The following is a 26,358-nucleotide window of genomic DNA, read 5'->3' on the forward strand; positions in this document are numbered from 1 at the left end:
CTTGCGCACTAGCAAGCAGCCCCGCTCCCGTGCGCCAGGAACACGCCTCTCCTGCCTCCCCGAGTGAGCCGGCGCCCAACCCCCTCCCGCCCCAGCGGCCGCGCTAGCTCTCCTGGCTCTCCCCCGCGTGCGCAGAGGTCAGGGGGCGGGAGGCAGCGGCCTGGCCTAGCACGGCACACGTGCGCTGCGGGCCGGTCATGCTCCCGCCGCTCCGGAGACTCATAGGCCGCAGCCTTGGCAGGGCTCCCGCCTTGTGCGCCTGCTCCAGGCCTCTCCATGCCCCGCGGCGCGGGGGCAGCAGCAACAGCAGCGTGCACCGCAAGGTAAAGGGCGCGGGGCGGCAGCCCCGGGGAGCTCCCTGCGAGTCGGTTAGTGCGCGCGTCCAGTGCTGAGGCGGGAGCGGGGCTCGCCCGGCTCTGTGTCTTGCGCTGGGACAGCCCCTGGACTAGCGAGCCTGCTGCGCCGGGGGTGCGGCGTGAGCGCCTCATTCTGTGCGCAGCGGAAGAGTCTGCGCCAGGGCGGCGGGAGACTGACAGTCCCTGAGTTGATGGCTATACTATGACATAAATTCCAATTTATTAAAAATCAATTTTATAATGATGTTTTTTAATTCGATTTTCAGTGTTTTCATTTCCCAGGGGCTCCCAGCAAACTCCACACGTTGCTTCCGCGCTGAAATCACCAAAGAGCCACCGCTGCAGCAGTGCATTGTGGGAACCTATCCCACATTTCCCTCAGCATGCTGAGCTGGGAGCCACATGCCGCAGCGCTGGTTAGTTTCTCAGCTGTCCCTAGTAGCCAGGTGCAGTGGCGCTGTCAGTTTCCCAGTTCCTGCTAGTAGGGAGTACCTGGGAGTCAGGTGCATCAGCGCTCTCAGTTTCCTGGGTCCCTGCAGCTTGGAGGACCCAGGAAACTGACAGCGGGGCAGCCACGGTCAATTTCCTGATTTCTCCAAGCAGCAGAACCTGGTAAGCAGATAGCGCAGCAGTTCTGGTCAATTTCCTAGCTCCCTCAAACTGCAGGACCTGGAAGACTTACAGGGCAGCAGCCCTCCTCAGTTTCCCGGCTCCTGATAATAGCAGGGAGCTGAGAGCCAGGTGCAGCACATAGCTTGGGGGATACATATGGGACACTTGTGGAGGCCAATAAATTCAAATGAAAGACATGGCGCTTCCACACTAGCGTTTATTTGACATTTTAAACTCTAGATTGATGTTATACTTGTCCTTTAATATCAACATTTTGTTGTTGATATTAGGGCACACTAAATCGAGCTAATGACATTTATAGTGAAGACAGTGATGTTTTAATGTTGAGCTAACCCCTTTAAATTCGATTTTATGTCATAGTATAGACGCAGGTTGAGTTGAACCTCTGTTTCTGGGGGGCTAAGGCCAGAGTCAGTAACTTGGGATGCTCCTGAGGTACTAGGCGTATTTGTTAGGGGTCTGTAGCTTGGAACCTGATCTTCACCTGACTGCTAGTGCAGATCCCTGCTGCAACTGATTTACTTTTCTTTAGCCTTTCTGTCTCCTTAAAGCACCTGATAATATCCTGGCCTTTGACTTGACTGCAAATTTTTTTTCTTTCTTCAAAATGCACCTGCTCAGAAATAATGTTAATTAACAATTAGATTAGCCTGCACTTTAAATCAACATTTGGAAACTTCATATTATACATGATGGGCCAGATGTTGAAAAGCATTGAGGTGCCTAATGGTTCAGGGAGGTGCCTAATAGGATTTTGTAACGCACCTGTCGGTCTGTCGCCTTACTTATCTAAACACCTGCTAAAAATCAGCACAATGATCTGAAGCATGGAATTATTGATTTTATATCTGTCTTTCTCTTGTCTAACCAATTTACTTTTGGTCTGGGACTGGTCTGTGCCCTAATACATCTAATCATGAATTATGACTTATAGTAGGATGGTTACATTCAGAAACATTTATCAAATCTTAATATAACTCGGAAACAAGAAATCTTGCCTTGGTGCATTTCTTTCTCTCTTTTTTTTTTAACCCTTCCTGCAGGGCCTTGTTTTAGGAGTCTATGCAAAAGAAAATGAAGCAGCAGCTCCTGAGTTTACTAATGCTGGAGAGACTTTTGATAGACTTGTATCTGGAAAACTGTCGGAGTTATTGTCTATGTAAGAGCTTATATCGTTTTTTTGTATTTTTAAGATATTGTGAACATGGAGCAAACATCTTCATTGTTATGGTTTGCAGCCATATCAACTCATGCACAGATATTGTCCGTTTGGATAAACGGAATTGGTTAAGTAAATAATCAGCTAAGGGGACCTCTAATGGAAAAAAAGTGCTGCAGGAAGTGGTGATGGTGATTCTGTGGGTTGTATATTCTCCTTTGAATCAGTTTTGAGCCACTATCCATGTATATTAGGCATATAGTATGACAAGAGTGAAATTATTATCACAGAAATCACAATTTATTTTTAAGAATTCATGGCACTTTTTTGTATTCTAGATCTGGGCCTCCTTTGAAGAAAGGCAAAACACGCCTATTTCATGGCTTGCATCAGGTATGAAACTTGAATTTTGAGTATAATGATTAGTCTGTGCCCTAAATTTGAATCTTGGCATTATTCCTTATTACAGTAAACCCTCGATTTAAGGGACCGGTTGGGGGAGAGGGTTGTCCATTGTCCCAAAGATCCATTATATGCAAGGTTTGCTGCCACTGCCAGGCTCCCCCATATCCAGTTCCCCCTGTCCGCTCCCTGCCCCCAAAACCTGACTTAGCAGAGCTGCCACTGGAGGAGCTGCTGGATCTCTGTGGCTGGAAGCGCCTCACACCATGCGGCTAGAGCAGCCCTGCCTGGAGGAGCCACTGCCAGAGCCGCCATGCGTTCCTCCCAGCAGGGGCTGTCTGCCTGTGTACCAGCTCCAATGGAGGAAGTGGAGGCTCCTCCAGGCCATGGCAGAGAGAAGTCCCTTTTTGTGGGGCGGAAGGTGAAGGGATTTAGGATTTTACTGACCCCAGCAGACTTCGGCAACAATGGTGGCGGGGGGGAGGCATCTGTTGGTCCCGAAGTCTGCCAAATCGGGGTCTGTAAAATGGAGGATTTACTCCATATGCTCATTTTGGGTGCAGGATATTATTACATGAAGATGTTCCACTCTGTCATTAAATACTGTGGTGTTTTTAAATTAACGTGTCGCTATACTATGGTTTCTCTTAAAATTTCAAAGGAATTTTTTTAGTCATTTTTGCCATCTCTACAAGAGCCAAATTCAGCTGATAGTACCAGTGGAAAGACTCCCGTAGGTTTCATTAGAGATTGTCAGGTTCTGTAGTGTGTGGAAGTATGACAAAATTAAGCAGGCATTCCTTGCATTAGGAGGCTGTAGAACTGGACTCTGTGCCATTCTCTCCCAAGAGTGTGAGAAAATAACACAAGACCATTCAAATCACTGTTGGCTGTAGCTTCACTAGAAAACCTGTATTTAACTGCAGTCTCTTGTGAGCTACAGGTTGCACAGTGCTGCAGCTTGAAGGCTCATTGTAAACTGAAAGAACATAGTTTTTATAATAGAATTGTGACAATACCACAGGTAGAATGTTCTCTTAACTTCATCCTGCTCAAAAGCAGTGGGGTTCCCTCCACCTCTGTATCTTTGTGGATGAAGACACATTGTTGTTTTTTTTTTTAAAATTGTTCAGCTGTTTCTTCACCTTTTTTTTTTTTTTTTTTTTTTTTTCCCTCTCTCTCCCTGTCCCATAACTCTTGATGAGCCTTCCCCTGCCTGCTTCCATTCCTAACTCGATCCTGATTGCAGTTTTCTGGTTTCCTTATAAATACTGCTGTCTGTTAAGTTGCCAGAGCAGCAGTAGAAAGAGTTTTCAGCAGTGGTAAGGTGTTGCCCTTGAGATCTTTTTTCTTTTTGCTCTCTGTAGTGTTCAAAAAGTAGGGGTGTGTGTGCAGAGAATCAGCCAGTGGCTGCTGCCTTTGAATTCTATAGCAAGCCCACAGATGAATGCCCTTGCTCAGGATGGAGGCATTCTGCCACACTGTGTGGACTAAGAGGTTGGTATAGGCTGAAAAGTGCACAGATCTGGTCATAATATAATGAATACAGAATCAAGAACAGTCCTGTTACTTTGCGGGGGGGCTATCACAATGGGACCCCTAAGCACCACAACAATATACATAAATATTAAAAATTGGCTGTTATGCAAATGTATTTTATTTAATTTTATTTTCATGTTATGTATGCCATTATTTTAAAAAAAGGTTTTCTTATATAATTAATATTGACCTTCCACCACGGCATTCAGAGTGAAGAAATTAAAAATTGCGTGTTGGTTTTGCACAGGATTTTCCAAGTGTTGTAGTTGTCGGCTTGGGTGAGAAGGCTGCTGGAGTAAATGCTCAAGAAAACTGGAATGAGGACAAAGAAAATATTCGGACAGCTGTTGCAGGTTAATTTGTTTTCATTTAATATTTGTTCCTGTTGCAAGTATTTGATCTATTGAAACCCTGCTGTAATATGATACGTTTCATTTTTGGTAAAGCGCATCAGGTTAAATGGAACAGACCATAACATATTTTGCTTTAAGGCATAAGATCTAATGAGTGGCTTGGAAAAGTCACTTACCAATGACAAGTTGGAAGGATTTTCTGGTGAGAAAAGGGCCATGTCTATTAATTTTCGCGGAAAATAGTTTTTCTACTTTTTTTAAATTAACCTCCTATTTCCCTCCCCCCCACCACAAAAAGCCCCAACCCAACTATAGTCTTCTGGTTGTGGCAATAACCTTCCACATACAAATAGATGCAGTGTGCCTTTCTGAAGTTTGCAGACACACAACTTCAGTATCTGCTTCTCATACATTTTCCAACCAGCATGATATTTAAAAGTCCCTTGTCACTTCCATTTCACCATGGCTTACCTCTACAGTACAGCGATCTGTCAATAGAAGAGTAGCCAGACTGCCCAGCTGCTCTCTTGACAGAACGGACAACCCAATACACAGCATACAGGGCTGCCTGGTGACCTGGAAGCACTGTCTGTCGACAGAGGGCATCCACATGGCTTTTTTGTCAACAGATTCTGTCGAAAAAAGACATTCTTCCTCATGGGGGAGAGGCAGAAGAAAAAAGTGCCGAGTTTTATCGACAGAACACGTTTTTAGCATGGATGCTCCCTAAGTTTTTTGTCGACGGGTTTTGTCATAAAAACTCTGTACTGTAGACTTGGCTCATGTGAAGATTAGTGAAACTGACAAAACTATAACCATGCTCACTGTGCCCATCACCTGTGCACATATGACAACTTTAAATGTTTTCTATTGTTGCTTAGATGGTAATTAAGACTTTGATATCCTTGATGGTAAAGCATGAAAAATTATGCCTTTCTTCATTATAGAATCATAGAGCTGGAAGGGACCTCAAAGAGATCACCTAGTCCAGTCCCCTATACTCATGGCAGGACTAAATATTATCTAGACTGTTCCTGGTAGGTGTTTGTCTAGCCTACCTTTAAAAATCTCCTGTAACAGAGATTCCACAGCCTTTCCAGGCAATTATTCCTGTGCTTAACTACCCTGACAATTTTTCCAAATGTCCAAGCTAAGCCACATTTGATGCAGTTTAAGCTCAATGCTTCTCCTCCTATCACCAGAGGTCTCATATTTAGCTTGTAATCCATTAAGTTCTCTCCAGATTCCTTCGTAGGTAGTAATTTCCCTTTTTGTATGGGCGCAACTGATTGTTCCCTCCTAAGTGGAATGCTTTGCATTTGTCCTTATTGAATTTCATCTGGCTTTCTTCAGACCATTTCTTCAGATCATTCTGAATTTGAATCCTATCCTTCATTCTTCACCCAGCTTGGTCTCCTCCACTTACTGTGTAAGACCATTTTCTATGCCGTTATCCAAATCGCTGATGGAGATATCAAACAGAACCAGACCCAAAACTGATTCCTGTGGGACCCCACTTGAAATGTCATTTCAGTTGGACTGTGAACTAGTGATAGCTGCACTCTGGGACTAGTTATCCAACCAGTTTTGTATCCAACTTATAGTAGCTTCATTTAAGTTGTATTTCTCTAGTTTATGAGAATATCATATGAGACAGTAACAAAAACCTTTCTAAATTCAAGGTTTCTTTCTAAATCTTTCTTTCTAAATCACATCTCTCATTTCTCCCTATCCGCAGATCTTGTTCCTCTGTTAAATAAGGATACAGCTTGATATGAAATGATTCGTTCTTGACAAATGCATGCTGACTGCTAATTACTTTTGTCATTTCTAGGTGTTTGCAGATTGCTAATTTTTTTTTCATATCCCTAATGTAAGATTACTCGTCTGTAATTCTCTGGGTTTTCCTTATTTCCTTCTTTATAGATTGGTACTATAGCTGCCCTTTTCCACCATTAGTTGGGGGCTCATCTGTGAATTTGTGAAATCTGTGTCTGACAATCAGTGAAATTATGCTTTGTGTGTATCGGGCATGTTTATGCGGTTTTCATTATTTGGTAGAGCCTAACTTTCTAGCATTTTAATTGGGAGCAGTGCTGCATTTAACTTTGGTCCTTATCACAGGGTGTCTGGCTTCAGTAAATGAGATAAGGTCATCACCCATGTGCGGGAACAGCTCTCCTGATTGGTCAGATAGGTATGTGGGGCAGCATTCCAGGTACTGTAAAGGACCCAAACAGGAAGAGATCCAATGAGTTTGAGAGACCTGGTGAATCAAGGCTGCTTATGTGGGAGTCAGCCAGGTACAACTGGTCACAAATTGTATGTTGGGACCTGGGCGATAGCTGAAGGCAGGAGAAAAGACAGAAAGGCTTGCCGACTGACGTCCCCACGTCAGTGCTGGAAAGGGCTGAAGGCAGGGACAGGAGCAGCAGCAGTTGTGTGCTGACTGTAACCCAGAGATCCAAAGGCCCAGGATAGCTGAAGGTAGGTGAGCAATGGAGGAGCTTATATGTTGACATCTCCAGGGCTAGAGAGAGGAATCATGAGAAGTCCAAGAAGAGTGAAGGATGCTCCCCTGTCAAGGATGTTCTCAAGCAGAGAGGCTGATAGGGCTGTTTCTGCTTGGGAAGAGCAGGGTTGCACCTCACTTGAAGGGACTGGGGTATCTGTTCTGGTACAAGGCTAGAGAGCACTGACAGTCTGGGCATAAATGAAGATGCCAGCAAGTGGTATGTCTAGGGATCTTAATGACTATACTCAGCTGAGAAACAGGCTTGGGGTTTTGGGTCTTGTTTTTGGGGGGCAGCTATGTTATGTTGATGGAAGAAACCAGCTCGAAGAGTGGGTAGTATGGACACAAGCCTGAGTGGAGTTACTCAGGTGCTGAAAGAGGGAAACTGTGGCAGGTGTGCCATAATGTGCAGTAGAAGGGTGTCACAGGCAGGGCTGCTATATGACAATCTCTTGTTCATGGAATGCGTTCATATTTTCTGCTGTTCAGAAATGTGCCTTTTCAATAAAAAATTACTTAAACTTTATTAGCAACACACTGTAGTACAGCATCATTTCTGATGGCTATAGGCTTTGGTCATCTGCAGTACTCTAAAGTTATATGCTTTAAGAACTTTGGTTTTGATTTTCAACTCTGGCTGAATTGCTTACTTGATAAGTTATATTCAGAGTTCATAGTTGCATGATGAATACTAGTATTCTGCTTTTTAGAAATTGTTGCTATAATGGAATTGAATATAATTGAATATTTTTCAGCTGACTTATCCCAGAATCTATCAGATGTCAATGGAACTGAGTTACTAAGTTCTTTCCTCCAAACGTCATATTAATTACCCCAGGAATCTATTCTGCTGCTGCAGTCAGTACCCACTTGCTGATATATTGTATTTTCCAGTTGGGTGCAGACAGGTTCAGGACCTGGAGGTCCCTTATGTTGAAGTAGACCCCTGTGGAGATGCTCAGTCTGCTGCAGAAGGAGCTGTTCTTGGGCTATACGAATACAATGAACTTAAGCAAAAAAAGAAACCAGCAGTTACTGCTCAGCTACATGGAAGGTGACGACAAAATAATGTTTTAATTTTGAAATATTGGATACCTCCAGTGGTACCATTCTTTACTCCCATGTCCTTTTCACTTGGTGTTGCATAAAATATTTTAGCAGCAGAGAGATCTTTACAACATTTGTTGTGCATGTCTGGTTACTGTGGCTAGCATGTCATGTTGTTTGTTTCTCCTCTCATAATTGCTTTTCTGCACCTGAGAAGGGTCTGGGATTAAGAAAGAAGACAGGGCAAACACAAGTGTGTTTTATGATGTGGCTAGTGCTTTTAATGGTACCCAGCCCCAACACTCAGAAGTGAAGGAGTTTTCTGTCTCTAAACAAACCCATCTTAGACATGACAAATGCTATAGCAGCCTGGACCAGAGCTCCACTTGATACCTTAGCGGTACTATGTATGCCAGAAGAAGTTGCAGGAAACCCCCTAATGAACGATTATAATACTGAATCCATGAGGCAAGACACTTCCTAATTTTTGTCAGTTAGAGGTTGATTTGTGCCCTGAAGTGCATGGATTGGTATCTCCTCTATTTATCTTGTTCAGAAATGCCTGATTTTTTTGGGAGTCCTGAAACTCTTGAACCCCAGCATGCCTTACGTAGTTCACCAAATACATTGTGATAGGCAATGCTTTATGCAACAGGAAAAATGGCAAACCCTCCTTTTGGATTCTGAATGATATTGTCGTCTTCTTGAGAGGTGAGACAAATAAGGGAACTTATCTCAGTAGCATAACACTTCTCAGAAAGTGCAGTGGCTTCTTTCATATACCCTTCCTGACTAGCCTTTTACATTTTCCCTGCTCCTATGGAGTGAGTCCTGGTTATAAAGGAGACAGATGTTTCCAGGAGAGAAGTAAACTCTTAACCTAATCCTATCCTAATAAGCCTTGGTATCAGACTAGTTCATTTCCCAAGGCAGCAGATAACCTTGACTGCTTCTATACATGCCACTCCCGTTGGAGGTGCCATGGTAATGAGGCAAGTTGAAGCAGGCTAATGAGGTGCTAATGTGCATATTCAGCACTTCATTAGCATAATGGCAGCTGTGCAGATTTCAAAGTGCGGACTTAGAACTGCAGATTGACAGTGCAGACGGAGGCAGCTTCGAAATAAGCGCCCCACTTTGACGTTCCGTTGCTCTGGTCTAGTTTTGTGGGAGTAAGGGAATGTCAAAGTGGGGCACTTATTTTGAAGCTGCCCCATCTACACTGTCAATCTGAAATTCGAAGTCTGCACTTTGATATTCATGTGGATGTTATGCTAATGAGGCTTTGAATATGCACATTAGTGCTGAATATGCATGTTAGCACCTCTTTAACCTGCTTCAAATTGCCTCTTTACCATGCCACGTGCGATGGGGGAGTGAGAGTGTAGAAGTAGCATTGACAGTTACTCAGGATTACTGAGTTTTATGAAACAACCAGCTTCTCAAGACAAGGGCGGCCTTGTGACTAAGACACTGGAGGGGGAATCAGAAGAGTTGGATAGAAGTCCAGAGTCCTATTCAGCTTTGAGCCAATCACTCGCATTCTGGGTGTTCAGGTCCCTACCTGCAAAATGGGGCAATACCACTTCCCTTGCTCACAGTAGTGGTGGAAGTTCCTAGATAACATGCAGGGGAGCTGACAGCCTCTGCAGGCCCCTGGGCAAGTTGGTAGTGTGCGTTCAGAGGTGAGGTTAGCTTTGCGCTCCTGGAAGGGACAAGGCTAGGGCAGCTGGGCCTCCTTGCCCCCACTCCCCTGACCTCAGAGATGCCCAGAGCATGCTGTATAGCGCTTTGGTGGCAATTTAAAGGGCCTGGGACTCCAGCTGCTGCCACAGTAGCAGCAGCCAGGAGCCCTATGCCCCTTTGAATCACGGCCCCAGAGCAGGTGCACCTTCACCTCCCCGTTTGCGGGCCTGTGCTCAGGATTTAGGGATATCTCTCTATGAACATATTGTGGTGACTGCTGAGAGTACAGTGGCCAGAACTACAATTTGAAGTGGGGCTCCCACTATCCAAGCTCCACCTCTGTCAACTAATCGTAATTTTAGCAAGATTCAAAACTGGATTGGACAGCTGTGTGAAGAATGAGAACGTCCAGAGTTGTAGTTACTGGGACTACACATTTTGGACAGGATCTTAAACCTCGTGCTTCAGGGCTTAAGCCAATCCCTAACTATTATGAGATTTCTGGGGCAGAGAGTATCATATGTTTTCTACTGCACAGTTCATGCACCTTCCTCTGAAATGTCTGGGGCTGACCATTTCCATAGTCCAACACTGGATTAGTTGAGGTGGACTTCAGGTGTAACACAGTATGGCAGTTCCCACGTTCCTATAACAGAGGTAATGTAAGGTTCCTTGTCTCCAGTGTTCGCTGTAAGCTGAGCACTCGGGCAGCTGCCCAGAAGAGATTCAGGTGCTGCCCAGCTGATTGGCAGAGCACCACAGACCCCCACAGTGGGCAGCATGTGTTTCTATTTGTGATGCACATTCACACTTGCCTTGGTGCACATCACAAAATTTATTTTGCCCAGGGATAGAAAAATTAGAAGTAACAGCACCTGTCAACTCCCTTCAGTGAGGCAGTTTTCTTTTCAAAATATAGTCAACAGTTGTATACTGCCAATCTTATTTTTGCCAAGGTTCAATTATAACTATCTGGTATTTGTTTAGTGATGGAAAGGAAGCCTGGCAGAAAGGTGTCATCTTTGCTGAGGGCCAAAACCTGGCTCGTTACTTGATGGAGGCTCCGGCTAATTATGTAACACCAATCAAATTTGCTGAAATTATTGAGCAGAAACTCAGAAGTGTCAGTAGCAATGTGAAGATCCATATAAGGCAAGTTCAACTGAAATAATATCTTCTCTGTAAGTTGTAATTAAGATGCACCATGTAAAAGGTTCCAGGAGTTTGCAGTATACTCACTGATTTTTACCCTTTTGCCATTCAAGATGACAAATGCATGGAAAATATTTGTGTAACAATCTGTAAATGTCAAATAAATGCTTTGCGGGTGCCCAGAAATAGCTATTCTGAATATGAAGAGCGGGCTTCCAATTATTATAGGAGGCAGAGAGAGGCTGCTGGGACAAAAACAAAGAAACAAGATGAAAATGTTAACTGCTTTAGTAACATAAGCCTTCTACAAACGGCAGAAGAGGAAGCCTGACATTACTAATCACCTCTTCTCTCTTTTTTAGAAAGTTTTTTCATATCATTTTCCAGCGACTGTATAACCATTTCTCCTATTTTCAGTTGCTTATCATGAGAAGAATCTCACTAACAGTCACTATCATTTACCCATAAGGTAGCAGTTTCTTTGATGCTGTAGAACCAAGCTATACCCTACTGTTTGGTGTTGCAGTGTCATGTCACGTTACTGTACTATTTAGGTCCTCCAAAGATCTTAAAACATAACTCCAGCCAAGTTGAGGAAGGAGGGCATGATATTTGTAATGTGGAAAACAAGGAAAAATGGTTCAAAAAAGAAAAGGAAGTAACATTGAGAGAGTGTTTTCCTGTTTAACAAAGGAGCAATGGAAGAAAAACACTGATATTACCATGCAGTCTGTCATTTAGGAAAAATAGAATTGCTTGCACATGTTTGGTATCATTGGTACATATTTTTTAGTCTATTTTGTAATTGAGCTATTTAAAATTTTTTTAATCTTTATCATAGGTCAAAAGCATGGATAGAAGAACAACAGATGGGAGCATTCTTGAGTGTAGCTAAGGGCTCAGGAGAGCCTCCAATCTTCTTGGAGATTCGTTATTCAGGCAGTGCTGATGCAAACGACTCTCCATTAGTATTTGTTGGAAAAGGAGTTACATTTGACAGGTATGTTTGCTGATATCTTTATGGCTGAAACAAAAGCTATAATCCACGTGTGGAGGAATTAAGGTGTGTATAAAAAAGGGGTATTACAAAAATATTTGCCATTGTGCCATTCACTCTGTTTTCCAAGAAACAGGCAAATTAGCTAATATTGACTGATCTATTGTGTATTGTTTGTAAAAGGGCCCTAATATTGCATGGGATAGGGGAAGAAATTAGGAGTAAATAAGCCAACAGATGAAAGAAATTATCAGATAAAATTTATGAGTGGGCCTCTTGGTATTTCCATTCAAAAATTAGCAATATGTGAAACCTGAACCACTAACAGCCTGACTTATTTACAGTTAGATATTCTTTTGCAAATAACTAGAAGAAAACATTCTGCAGTCCAAACATCTTGCTTTAACAGAAGTTCAGACATACCAAGAAGAGTTTTTGCCAATTTTTTTATTGTATTCACAGAGGAAATAATTCATTATGTCCACTTCTGTTTAGTGATGCTAAAAATAGCATTTCAGAAGAAGCTCATGAAACCAGAGCTAGTAATTCGTATATAAAGACTGTATGCACAACACCACAGAACTGCCAGTCCAAAGTAGCTGGAGGCAGGGTGCCTAGGAGCATGGCATCTCCCAAGCACCTTTCTCCCCACTGCCATTCCTACAGCTAGGGGAGTGGATGGCAGCAGCGGAGCATGTGTGAAGAAAGCACCCCCCACCCTGCTCCGTTCCAGACCCCCTCATCCATTCCCATTCTGGTCCTGCACCTCCATCCTGCCCAGATCCCACACCTGCTCCACAGCAGCCCCCTCTCCTACACTGAACCCTGAACCAATGAGGGGAACGAGGTGTCTTAGTCAGGGGCCGGTTCCCTACCCTTGATGTATATATTGCTTAGAGGCACCTGTTAAGCATCTGGTGTTTTGTTTTTTTTTTTCCCCGTAGCATGTTTTAGCAGAGTGAAAACAGGGTTTTCTTTTCATACCGAATTTCCTCTCAAAATTCTCTATTTGAAAGATCTAACTACAGACAAATGTATTGTTCTACTGTGCTTTATTCAAAGTGATTTACTAGGTCTACCACTTCCCCTATTTTAAATCCTTTTGTTTTATGAGGATTTATCTTTGTTTTCCTAAGTGTCATTCAGTGTGTTTGCCTGGTTACATTTTAGCGTGTTGCAGGTTATCTGGGAGATGTTTTATTGCATCAGATTAAAATGGTTTGAGGGGTTAGCTTTCACTAAAATTAGATATATTGCTTTGTAGAATACTCTTCAAAAACATGTTGCTCTTATTGTCATAAACATACAGCTGGACAAAATAGTTCTTTTAAAACATTTGGTATGAGGCTTCAGTGTGCTGAATGAGATTTTTCCATTGGCATCTGTTTTTATCTCTGTACCTCCAGTGGTGGCATTTCACTTAAGCCTTCTTCGGGCATGGATGCAATGAGAGGAGATATGGGAGGAGCAGCAACTGTGTGTTCAGCCATTGTGACAGCAGCGACACTAAATCTACCTCTTAATATAATTGGTAAGTTGGGGGAGGAGTGGGAGAGAGAACATCAGAAAATATGATTTAAAAATGTTGCATTAGGACAAAGCTGTTTTAATTTTAGTCATGGAAATGGCTACTCAAAATTTTCACGGATACTAACCATGCAAATCATATCACCTGCTCACTTCCATAACAGTGCAAAAAAATTCCAGTATTTTACTTCTTGAAAAATTATCTACACCAGTGTTTCTCAATCTTTTTATATAATGTACCCCTTTTTTAAAAAAAAAAAAAAAAAAAAAAGTACCCCCAGACTTCTCTCGCATACCCCAAAGGGTACATGTACCATTGGTTGAGAAAAATGGTCATGGGGTAATTTGAGGTCTTGAAACAAGTGCCAGTCAACCTTTCCAGATTACTATACCCTTTTCAGGAGTCAATTTGTTCTGCAGACCACTAAATTACACCTCACTTAAAAACTACTTACTTACCAAACATGCAAAAATATCACAGAAGACTACTACTGAAAACTTTCTACTATCTTCTTATCAAATAAATGAATTGGAATAGAAATATTGTACTTACATTTCAGCATAAGGCATATGAAGTAGTAGAAACAAATCATTGTCTGAATGAACTTTTAGGTTATGTCTACACTATCAAGTTTTTTCAAAAAAGCCCGGGCTCTTTCGAAAAATCCCATGAAGTTTCTACACACAAAATGCGTTCTTTAGATATTACATTGGAAGAACACAGCACTTTTTCCAGCAGCCCTCTTCCTCTTCCAAATGAGGAAGAGTGCCTTTTTTTTTTTTTTTGAAAGATGGCCCTTTTTTCGAAAGAGCAGTGCTCATGGCGCCAGATTTTTGGTTCCCTGGCCCATTTTTTTCAAAGAGCTGGGGCTGGGTGCATGCTCTCCATCAAAAGAGTGGATTGATTTTATTCAGTCCACTTTTTTGTGTGTGGGTGCGTGTGCACTTTCAAAAAATTTTCAGAAGAGATCTCCCAGAAGAACTTCTTTCGAAGGTTCGCTGTAGTGTAGATGTAGCCTTAGAGTGCACTGACTTTACCAGTGGCTTTTATGTAGCCTGTTGTAAAACAAGACAAATATCTAGATGAGTTGAGGTACCCCCTGGAAGACCTTGGTATACCCCCAAGGGTACATGTACCTCTGGTTGAGAAACACTGATCTCAGCTCAGTGAGAAGAAATTTTTCAAGTACTCTGAGGGGAAAGCATGAGGCAGAGAACTGGGTGGAAACTTTTTTTTTTTGTCTGTGCCTCATTGGCTAGACTCATGGACCAGAGCAACTGGACCTGCATGTCTAATAAACCATCCCAGTCTGAGCCCCACTTGTTGAGTACTCTGAGACCCACAGATCAAGGAAATAAAGGCAAGTGGTGGATACATTGTTACAAAGAAATGTAATAGGGTATTACATAGGCTATCCATGTAAACTACTATGGACTCTCTTATGGTGGGTAGTGTCTTAAACGGCATGGATGAAAACAGACAGTTCTGATGCACTGGGCTCAATCCTGTGAGGTGTTTATCCTCCTTAACTCATTGATGTCAAAGGAGTCAGGAGTATTTGGGATGTGCATGAGGCGTCTGACTTCTTGTAGGATTGGGCCCCGACGTGGGATACCCCTGATGACTAGTGTTGATTTAGAGAAGTTTATACTTTCTTTGTTTAAAAAGAAGGCTCCCTTACCATAACAGAAACCATTTAATGTAGAAATGTCCATCATATCAGAGCCTGATATGATGCATCCCCAAAAGGACAGGAAAGTCTAACTTAAAATGTGTGCTATCAAAGAGTGACTCTTTTAACAGCAGGGAGAGAGCCACACATGGACCTGGGTGGGCTCTGGCTCACCCACATTTCATCCAGACCCACCCGGGCAGGCTCACACAGCTCTCCTCAAGCCCCAGCCCTGTGCCCTGTTCTGTCAGTCTGCTCTGTACTCCAGCTAGGAGCTAACCCTGCTCTACTTTGCACTGCAGCTGGGGAGTAGGGTGGGAGCTCAGGGACTTACCCTGTTCTGCCAGGCGCTCCAGTCTAGGAGTGGGGATGAGGGATCACTCCACTCTGTCAGCCCAGTGCATGATTGCTTGCCCACCCACCCCGCTGTCCTGTTTTGGCTGCACCACTGCTTTACAGTATATTAGTATGATAATAAAACTGAAGAACTGCTTACAGTCTCCAGATCACATGTTATTGAAAACTGGTGGTGCTGGCAGTTAACTATGTAAATCTCAAAAATGCTTATTATGGGGCAGAAGTATTGAGTTTGAAAATCAATAGCTGTGTAAGCCCTAATAAGGACAAATGTACCCAGTGCTGAAGGGAGAGGAGAGGATGGTAACCTGATGTACAAAGTAGTTTTGTATGGCTAAGCATGTGCGATCTGTTAACTAGGCAAAAATCCAGTATTGGGAATAGAACTTGCAGTCTCTGGTTCCAGACTGCTGAAGTAAAGGAGCGAGTCTGTTAGTTCAGCTGATGTTGATAAATAGCTGGTCCAGGGAGCCTGTGCAGATGGACTGTGGAGAGCTGGAAGGCCACATAAATCTCTTGTTGTTTCCAACTGCTTTTACAAATGCTCCAACCCTTCATTGCTAAGATATCTGCAAAAGGAGGTGGAAATGAGGAGACAGCCTACTCGCCTCCACTAGTAATGATTGCTGTGGAATGGGAAGAAAGGAAATAAGAGACATGGATAGCTATTTGTTAATATTTTCCCATATAGGCAGTGGTATAGTTGCCACAGGATCTTGTGCAGCCGTGAATGAGTTGGTTCACACAGGCTATGTCTACACATGGTAAAAACTTGGAAGTGGCCATGGTAATGGCCAGATCGAAGAATACTTATTAGGTGCTGAAATGCATATTTAGCACCTCATTAGCATGCCGGCAGCCATGGCACTTCGAAAATGCTGCGGTTCGCTGCCGCATGGCTCATCTCCACTGGGGTCCTTTTTGAAAGGACCCTGCAAACATCAAAATCCACTTATTCATATCAGGCGTAGGAATAAGAGGATTTCGATGTTGGCGGGTCCTTTTGAAAAGGACCCTGGTGTAGACGAGCCGTGTGGCAGCGAAATGTGGCAATTTCGAAGTGCCGTGACCGCTGGCATGCTAATGAGGTGCTGAATATGCATTTCAGCACCTCATTGGTATTCTTCGATCTGGCCATTAGCATGGCCATTTCGGAACTTTTACTACATGTAGACGTGGCCACGGTGGCAGAAGTGGATGTCCAGGAGGAGACTGATACAATCAATATGCTTGAGGAACCCCAACTTTATGGGAATTGTTTTAGTTCTGAAAATGTCAGACCAGCATTATCCTTTTTCATGTGCGCTGTCTAGAACACAGGATTATGTCCTTCTCTTGGGTATGACATTTCACTTATATTACAGTCAGGGGTGGAACGAGAGCATTCACCTGGGGCTTTTGCCATCTTCCCCAGCTCCTCTTTTGGCAGTGCTCTGTAATGGTTCCTTGGATCTTTCTTTTGATGGTAGAAAATGTTTGTTTGGAATGAGAAGCTCTTGAAATTCCCTAGAGAGCTTTAGAACTGAAGAAATAAACAGAGCCCTTTATAAGAATCTTAAATATGCATATAATGTCACATCTTTTAGGCATAATGTATTGATAGGGAATCTCATCATTGAGGTGAGAAGCTCACAACACTTTGTCTTAAGACCATGGGCCTGATTCTGATCTCATTCATGTAAATCAGCTGTAATACATGGTATAAAAATGTCATAGGTGACAATATAACATGTTAAAAATGAATTTACAAATCTAATTGTGTAATGCAAGAAGGCTTACTGATAGAGAAATTTGGCTTTTTTTCATTTTTCAGTCAGGAAATTTCAGGTGCAAATATAGAAATTCCAGATAGTGCTATCCTTCTGTCACAAGTGATTTTAACATAAAATGTCTTCTTTCAAATTTGTGTTTTTCTATGGAGGCTGAATACTAAATTTAGAAATCCAAGAAACTGTGCAGTAATTCTATCTTTTCCTTCTCAGGTTTGGCACCCCTCTGTGAAAATATGCCCAGCAGTAGGGCCAGCAAGCCTGGAGATGTTGTTAGGGCAAAGAATGGGAAAACAATCCAGGTATGTGTGTGATAAATTGGTTTTAGGCATATTTGTTCCAAACTGAAAAATCAAGCCTATTAAGTTGTACCGTTTCAGTTTCTGCTATAGTGAGTGCACAGAAGACTATTTTTAAAAACTCTGAACATACACCAGCATGAGAAATACATTGATTTAACTGAAATTGCTAACAGAGCATTCTTTGATATGTTTTTTTTGTTTGCAAAAACATTATAAATTACCAAGGCAAGCAGAAAAGCCCAGCCACTTACATTTTGCAGTGTCTGCTGTATCAGTGCAGGAGACAAGCCAGAGTTACTGCGTTTGAAAGCTATCTTTGAGCAAAATGGTAATTGCTTCTGCTACATTTGCAAAGTTCTCCCCTGGGCACATCCCTTCTAAAGGCTGAAAATGTTACACTTTTGCTGACATAACCAAGGCATTGATCCTACACTGTGTCATCCACGTGTTGCAGGGTCCGCTGTCATGTGGCACCTCCCATGATGGCTCTTGAGATGAGCTTTTCCCAGGCACTGCCCTCCTTCTCTTAGTGTTTCCACTCCATCATCTCTTTCACCCTGCACCCTTCTCAGTTTCAGAGCTGCAGCTTGTTCATGGCTTGGCACTCTGGACAAGTCACGTAAGTCTTCCTATCCCACGGAATTCATACACCTGGACCCACTTTCTTGCTGGCATCTTCAATTACCTGTGCCACATATCAGATGATTGCAGAGGAACCCAAGTGTGCCTTCTACAGTCGGTTCCAGTCCAGGAACCGTATAACAAGTAGACAAAGTCTTATATGGTCCTGCCCCTTCCTGATCATTTTCTGGGCTCCTGCCTACTTATCTGGCCTCCCCTTCTCTCTGAGTTTGTCAGCCCTAGCTCTCTGCTCTCAGGAAATGAATGTATACTACATCCTTGCATTCATTGCATGAACGTATACTACTTCCTGGATGTTATGCAGGTTTCTTCTCTTCCTATTTAGCTGAGCCCATTTCCAGTTAGTGACCTGAACCCTGTCTCCTTCACATGCACCTGGATGTTAATTGGCCTGCCTATCCGGGCCTTTTGTGGAGAGGGGGTATCATAACACCAGGGCTCTGCATAGGCACAGGGTCTGCTGTGCAATGCAGCTGGCAGAATCAGAGCTTAACCTGTATATTTTGTTTTGAATCTGAAACACATGGCATCTGAAACAATTCCACGTTGGTTAAATTTTAACACATGCCTTATATGCTACAGACCAGGGGTGGGCAGCTTATCAGCCCTATGGCAAGTTTACCAGCCTTGATCCTTCTCTCCCATCCCCTCACCCCCATTGTCCCAGGTTTCAGCATGAGCAAAGCCACAGCCCCCCAAGTTCAGTGTGACTGAGTTGATTGTCTTGGCTAAGTCAGTGAGGTGTTCTTGGTTTTTGTTTTGTTTTGGTTCTCACTTGGGGGCCAGATCAGAGAGGGGTGTTTTTGCTACTCACTTATGTGTGCTTCTCACTGATTTTTCTGTGGGTCAGTAATCCCTTCACTGAAAAAAGGCTCCCCACACTCGCTATAGACTGTTTCTGTCTTGCAGGAACTGATGAACAAATCAATATTTCTCTTTCCAGAATTTCTGTGTAATTGTTATTACTACATGACTCTGATATTTAGAACCTTTGAGTTCCTTGAGGTTTCACCAAGCATGACTATTAAGTTCTAAACCACTGTGCTTCTGTGCAGCCTCATCACCCTGTTCCATAGCGAAACCGATTGGGATGAGCCAGAGGCTTAGGAAAGTATAACAAGGGTTACCAGGCTGAGTTCATTAGAAAGCATTGCCTCAAAGAGGCAAAAAAAGAGATTTCTGAATCTACAGATGTCAGCCTTTTATAGGGATGCCTTCTTCCTCTATATAGTGCTCTATAGCTCCCTTTTCCTCCTGGCAATATTATTCTAGTAGAACCTATATTTCCACTGGCTAGTTTCACCTGCAACTGCTTGATAATAGCTATTGGAGTTCCATGGCTTTTGCAGTGGACAGCGGCTAGTCTTCTACTGTACCCCTCCTACCCTGCTCTGTGCTAATGACAGGTAAGAGTCCCAACATGGAAGGCTTGGGGACAGTGCTCTGAGGTTCCTTGCTCAGTGTTAAAAATATGCTTTTCTGAATGCTTCAGAACTCCACATTCAGTTGATTTTAGTGTCCTGTTCCAGTCCTCTTACTTTGAAAATAATTGTCAAAATGTTTTCTGTTTTTGTTTTATATTAGCAGGTAAATTTCCACATTTGCAGGTACTACACAAGCTGTAATACAGGGGCCAATTGTGTCCTGATAGCCAAAATCCCAGGTGGTGTCTTTAAAAATATTTGTAAGAAGTAAATAAATGGGAATGTTGAGTAGCTGACCCTTTTTCCCTCTCTCATACCTTCAGATTGATAACACAGATGCAGAGGGAAGGTTATTACTAGCTGATGCTCTCTGTTATGCCCATGGTTTTAATGCAAGGGCCATTGTAAATGCAAGTACATTAACAGGTAAACAATTTCATTTTCCTGATTCATGTAGTAAAATAGTTTATCATAATGAAAAACTAACTTCTAAAACACATTTCTTAAAGTTTCATTTAATAAATGAGAATTTTGTCACCTTTGTATTTTGTTCTCATGAATTATGTTGTAGCATTTTTTTAATATTTAAATGTAGTGTAACTTTAATATTGTTTGCATACATCACAGTGAAGTGATTGTCCTAAAAACAAAGGAAGTCTGCAGTTTTACAAATATGAATTTTTAAGCCAAAGAAATCCTATGTAAAACCAAAGAATATTTTACCAATATGTCTAATGATGCCATAAATAATATCTATGCTACTAGATGTCCTCATGTACAAGCTAGCTTCTGCAGCCAAAGAGGAAGCTGATTCCAGTGTTACTGGCTTATATAAAAGTAACTTCCACTTCAGGTACTTGACAGCCCAGAGGAGAAGGTAGTGGCCACCACTATCCTAATGCTGATTCTGCCTGGGATACTTCAGTGCCAGGGAGATGAAGAGGAGTCAGAGCTCTGCATGCTTCTGGCCTGTTGCAGGTCTCCTGCTGAGCTTTCAGTTTTGGTATGCTCTGTTACTGAAATGGGGCTCCTCGTTACTGTGTGGGCACCCAGGGTACTTGCACACTGCATTTAGAATCCTGCAATTGTCTGGTGCCAGCTTGTTCAGGCTGTGGGGATTTTTAATTGCAGAGTAGACATTTGGGCTCAGTCTGCAGGTTGAGCTACTTCTGGGACCCTCCCATCACACAGGCTCCTAAAGCCCAAGCCCAAATGTCTGTGTTTCAATTAAACAGCCCTGAGCTTGTGCCCTTTGAGCCTATGTGAGGTGGCACAAGGCAGTAGCAGGTGTCTAACTGCAGTGTTGACATATTCTCAGTGTCCCAAGGAGGATCAGCATCAAGAAGTAGCCCTGTTAGCAGATGTACTAGTGTGTAAGCTCTACATAGGTCAATGCCTTGGTAGGGCTGTTTTCACTTTAATTGGTTTGGCATGTTGATTTATAGTCACACTTTTTAGACAGTGGTGCAAGTTTTCAGTTTTTATAGGTTCTTAAGCTGAAAAGCTTACATAACAAACTTTGCAAGGGAATTTTCAAATTTCAAACAAGTGAATCTGTTTCACCAAATACTACGATGGGGTGGAGTAGTGGAGTAGGCACAGAATTCCCCTGCTGGAGGCCTCGGGTTCCTGCCACACCTCTCCCAGGAAGGGAGGAGTAGAGGAGTCCTCTAAGCAGCTTAGAGTGGCTGCAGGGAAGCAACCAATCAGAGAGGCTTCAGGGAGCAGCCATTCGGGGCCTGGGAGGACCATATAAAAGGATCTGCAGAGCTAGACCAGACATAGTCAGTTCCTTGCTGGAGTTAGAGTGGAAATGGTGCTGGCCAGAAGGAACTGCAACACCATGGAAAACTCAGTGCTGGGAGGGACAAAAGGGGGCAAAGAGAGTTGCTGGCTGGCTGCTGGGCCTGAACTTAGATGAGCCCTGAGGTAAGAGTGAAGCTTTGGCAAAGGCTGGGGCCTCAGGGAAGTGTCTCAGGGAACATGCTGGTACAATCCTGCTATTCTTAGGCTCTGTGAGCAGGGATCCTTAGAAAGTGGCAGCCCTGGTTCTGTGTCTCCCTCCCTTTCAACAGGCCATTGTAGAAATGGCTTACAGTTGGACAGAGAGGAAACCCCCTAGAAAGGGAACTTAGTGGCTCAGGTAGAGAGCTGAGACCACAGTAGGCCAAGAAGGTGAAACCATTGCCTCCAGAGAGAAGGACCTGGGGGTCTGGCCCAATCCCAGATCTAGAACTCTTTTAAAGGTAGCAGATGCACATGACCAGAAGGTGTGTACACGAGAGGTTACACATTTATAAAAGGATTTCTATTAATATTTATTGTATAGGAAACCTGCATTTGGGCCTTAGTTACCTGACTGTGACCCTTTAATGTGCCCCAGATAGTAACTACAGAGCTGAAATATGAGGACTTTCTGTAAATGACTGGATTAAAAGTTCATATTAAGGTTATTGGCCACCTACCCCCCCCCTCACTGGTAAAATCCATGGGCCACAAGCTATAAGGGGAAAGGCAGTATGTAAGTTTCCTCCCAGATTCTTGTATGAAGTATTGGAACATGATTTAGATTATTTCATATGCTTAGGGACGTATAGCTGATTAGGGTCATCTACCACCATATCTCGGGCAGCTTACCTTTTGTCATTGCCAGTGCCTTTTTTAAAAAAACGGAGCTGGTACTCAGCAGGCTCCCTGCGCATCCCTGGCCCCCAGCCAGTCCCATGGCTGTGGCTGCTGAGGTGCCAGTACTCAATACTGCTGAGTATAGCACACACGCAAAAAAGCACTGGTCATTGTTCATTGCCACTGGATGAATAAACATTCACAGAAAGTAGTTAGTAACAGTTTGTAGCCATGCTATGAGAGAACAAGTGGGGTTCCACAGGTGTCATTTTTGGGGCCAGTTTCGTCCAGTATCTTCATCAGTGATTTAGATAGTGGCATAGAGAGTATATTTATCAAGTTTGCAGGTGATACAAAGCTGGGAAGGGTAGCAACTGCTTTGGAGGACAGGGTCAGAAGTCACAATGATCTTGACAAACTGGAGAAATGGCCTGAATAAAACAGAATGAACTTCCATAAGGACAAATGCAAAGTACTTCACTCAGGGAGTAACAGTCGGTGTCACACATACAAAATTGGAACAGCTTCCCTAGGATGGAGAAATGCAGAAAGGCATATAGGGGTCATAGTGGACCACAAGTTGAATATAAGGGAACTGTGTGTGTCAGCCTGTCCCCTTCCATCTAGACAGCCTTAACAGGGTCCGGGGCAAAGGGGGATGCTGTTGTGAAGGTGCCCACCCATCCTGTTCAATGCAGGAAGGATAACATTGGTCTACCTCTGAGTAGACCATGGGCACAGTTAGGCCCCTTACAAATTAACACAAAGCAGGCTTTCAAAATTTTTTCAAATAAATGCAGAATTACCAAGACTCTTGAAGGATGAAATACTCTCATCTGTCACCAGAAGCGAGAGATGACTTACAGAGTGGTATTTTATAGGTGCCATGGATGTCGCATTAGGATCTGCTGCAACTGGAGTTTTTACCAATTCATCTTGGCTTTGGACTCATCTTTATGAGGTAGGCCATATGATGAACTGCCTTTAAAAAAAATAGCTGTGTATGATCCTGAAGGTCTCTCTTACATAAGTGAAATAGCTGCTGTATTAAGTTTTAGACTGGAGGGTAGAAGCATAAGGTGTGTGAATTGCTGACCCAGGATAGCTTACAGCATAATGGTGACATGCACCTGTGTGTCCAGATTTTATACCCTCTTGTGGCTTATCACTTAAATGTAAACTCTAGCTGTACAGGTTACCAGTACCTTGTGTGTAAAAGGTGAATTGGTCTTAAGTGTCATTATTATATTCTTAAAAATGCCTAGTATAAGGACAAACTTTCATTCATGAGGGAAGTCTCCACACAAAGTGATTTATGAAAAAAAATCTGCATTACCAGCAGAAAAATTAGTCTTGCAAAAAATTGGCTTTTTGGTCATAACCACAAAGGGCAAAAGCATCCAAAATTGTTTAATTTTTTTTTGTTTCTTGCACTTTTTTAAGATGCCTGAAGTTGTTTTTTGTTAGTAATGTCTGAGGTGGTTTCATATATAATCAGTCCACCCAAAGTTAAGATTGCAATATACATGGTAGTTCTTGTGTTTTTTTTGTTTTAGATTGACTGCATATCTATTTTGTCCCAAGTATAACAATTGTTTCTTTGCTAGGCAAGTATTTTGACAGGGGACCGTGTTTGGAGAATGCCTCTCTTTGAACATTACACAAAACAAGTTGTCGATTGTCCACTTGCAGACCTCAGTAACATTGGAAAATATAGCAGGTACATTATTTAACTGAAATGCAGCATCATTGGCTAGATTGATTATCAAGATGTTACTGCTTTAGAAATAGCTCATATTTCCAAAGTTATAGGATGGCTTTGAAATTGCACAAACCTGCATTAATAGTTAGATTTTAAAACAGGAGTTGATAATTCAGTATTTTTACTTTTAAAAATTACTAAAATGTAGAGCCAGATCTTTGCCCGTTGGGGACCAGTTTAGAGGACAAGCATACAATGAACCTCCCTGCCCCCACTGTGTCCTGCCCAAGGATACATATCAGTCCAGTCTTTGCACACAGGGAGAACTTCCTAAGGGCATGTTTCTCTGCAAAAAGGGGCCAAAGTGTGACAGCTGTATCCAAGAAAAGAAGCTCTGTCATTTTAAAGTGATGCAGACAGCAAATCTGGAAGCTGGGTAACAGAACATCGGTATTATTGTACATGACTGGGAGCAAGCAAGTTATATTGTGTTTATACAGGCACAGGGCTCTGTGTGTCTTCCGAAATTGAGTGTTAATGTGTTTTTAAAGTGTGTTAGCATGAATCCCATTGTGTAAAAATGCATGTCTTTTAAACACTGGGGTCCACACATGCACTCTGAGGTGTGTCATGCTCTTTGTCTGTGGGTATGAAGGGAAGTCATGACTCTCCATCAGTTCTCTCAAGGGCCTCCTGCATACCTGTCAGAGAGCTACCTTACTGACTTTGTTAAACACTGTATCCTTAACAGGGTAGGCCAGGTCTGATGCCAAGTTAAGCAGAGCAATGCTTCTGTCATTATTGACTACTGAAGCTAAGACTCTTCCTTCCCACAATTCTAAAGTGATACTGCTTGCTGCCAACCTACAGGGAGATTGACGTTGACACATATTTAGAGGAGGAATAGTTTGATACCCTATAGTAACTATGGTTCTTTGAGCTGTTGTAGAGCTCAGTGTGGATCTGCCCTGCCCTCTTTTTGGAGTCCTCGGCTCCTAATTGAAAGAGAAATTAGGAAGGGAGGGTTCTAGCTGTTCCACCCTTTCTGGTCTTATTTGGCATCATCAAGCTGCACAGGGTGTAACTCCAGGCCTGATAGTCACAGCTATGTAGAAACGTCCAGTTTCACAGGCATGAGATGCATGCACACCTTCAGTGGCTCTATGCTGATTATAACACCTTGAAAAACCAGTTTCTGTAGTGAGCTATTCTTTGTGCGTTTTATTGTTGACTTATGAGTTAAGTTTTAAAACCTGCTTTTGTCCCCCTTCCCCTCCTTCCTTAACAGAGCTGGAGGCGCATGCACAGCTGCTGCCTTTCTGAAAGAGTTTGTGACCGCCACTCATTGGGCTCACTTAGATATTGCTGGTGTGATGTCAAACAAAGATGAGGTTCCTTATCTCCGAAAAGGAATGGCAGGACGACCCACACGAACATTAGTCGAGTTTGCTACACGATTGAGTCAAGACAAGCAAAATGTCTAGTAAAATACTAATTTGCAAAGCTTCCACGTTGCCTTAAATCCATTTACTTCAATTAATCTTAAAATTTATTTTAAAACAAGTTTATATCTTACAGCATATGTACACGCTAATGAAATCCCAAATGTGGATGTACATCTGCAATCCAGGAATATTTCCCATAATCTGAAAAGATATAGTGATGAAAGACAAAGGCATAGTGATGAAAGACAAAGGCATTTTATCAACAGTTCTTACTGGGTAAGAATATGCCATAGGTGAGGTTCACTCTGTATTTTATGTAATTAAAGGTAAGAAGTTCTGCTTGAATTATTGACATTTAATACTGGAAAAAAAGATCATTGTAAACATCTGGACTTGCATTCAGATGTATGATACGTAGTGATCTGTATAATGGTCGTAAAATATACTGTACCTTTTTAGCTGCTTTGGAAAGTTTTTTCTAAATGTGGTTTTATATAATTTCCTACTGTTAATCTGGAATCATGATCCCATTTCTGTGTTTTTCCACATACCATACATGAAAGAATAACTCTTGATAGGATTTATTGATGAATTTTGTCAGAACAACATAAGGGAGAAGCTAAAAGTACGGTTACCATGTGTTTAATCAACGAATGCACAGTACTATATTAGGTACGGGAGTCTCCATTGCTTAGAGGTATCTTAGACTAAACAAAGAATCAGAAAATCAGTTGTAAAGAACCTTCCTATGTTTGACAAAAAGCTGGATTATCTTGCTAAATGCTATATGGGATGCCAGTTTGAGCATAACTTTAGGAAGTTTAAACAATCTCCTACAGTTCATAATTCCTCTCAAGAAAGACGGCATAAATGTCTCCCTGGTACTTGATGCTTTTTTCATTGTGTTGCATTGATTTTTCTCTTGTGCTTTCAGTAAAGCTGAAATTTAGCGTGACTGGTTTTGGTTAGGTTTGCTTTCTTTCAGGGGGTTAATGGTACTCTCACTCTGAGTACAGTTTAGGAAGAATTGTTACAGGAAAACTTTTTTCTCAT

The 26,358-nt window shown here is 42.5% G+C and overlaps 1 protein-coding gene across 3 annotated transcripts; it reads left to right on the plus strand.

Moving 5' to 3' along the window:
• The first annotated feature begins 48 nt into the window (after positions 1-48).
• On the plus strand, positions 49-26,348 carry LAP3 (leucine aminopeptidase 3). Of its 3 annotated transcripts, XM_074991750.1 has the most exons (14): positions 204-323; positions 623-772; positions 2,033-2,148; positions 2,487-2,541; positions 4,337-4,442; positions 7,852-8,011; positions 10,678-10,842; positions 11,684-11,842; positions 13,246-13,370; positions 17,379-17,467; positions 19,857-19,959; positions 23,040-23,119; positions 23,766-23,878; positions 25,149-26,348. In XM_074991750.1, exons 2-14 carry the CDS (start codon positions 740-742, stop codon positions 25,342-25,344), a joined length of 1,500 nt encoding a protein of 499 aa, XP_074847851.1. In that variant the 5' UTR covers positions 204-323; positions 623-739; the 3' UTR covers positions 25,345-26,348. The 3 variants fall into 3 exon arrangements, with proteins under 3 accessions (XP_074847850.1, XP_074847852.1, XP_074847851.1); XM_074991749.1 differs by lacking the exon at positions 623-772 and having other exon boundaries at positions 49-323; positions 25,149-26,347; XM_074991751.1 differs by lacking the exons at positions 623-772; positions 2,033-2,148 and having other exon boundaries at positions 57-323; positions 25,149-26,347.
• The last annotated feature ends 10 nt before the right edge of the window (positions 26,349-26,358 follow it).

The sequence above is a fragment of the Carettochelys insculpta genome, chromosome 4 (genome assembly GCF_033958435.1).
Source record: "Carettochelys insculpta isolate YL-2023 chromosome 4, ASM3395843v1, whole genome shotgun sequence".
Taxonomy (NCBI): Eukaryota; Metazoa; Chordata; order Testudines; family Carettochelyidae; genus Carettochelys; species Carettochelys insculpta.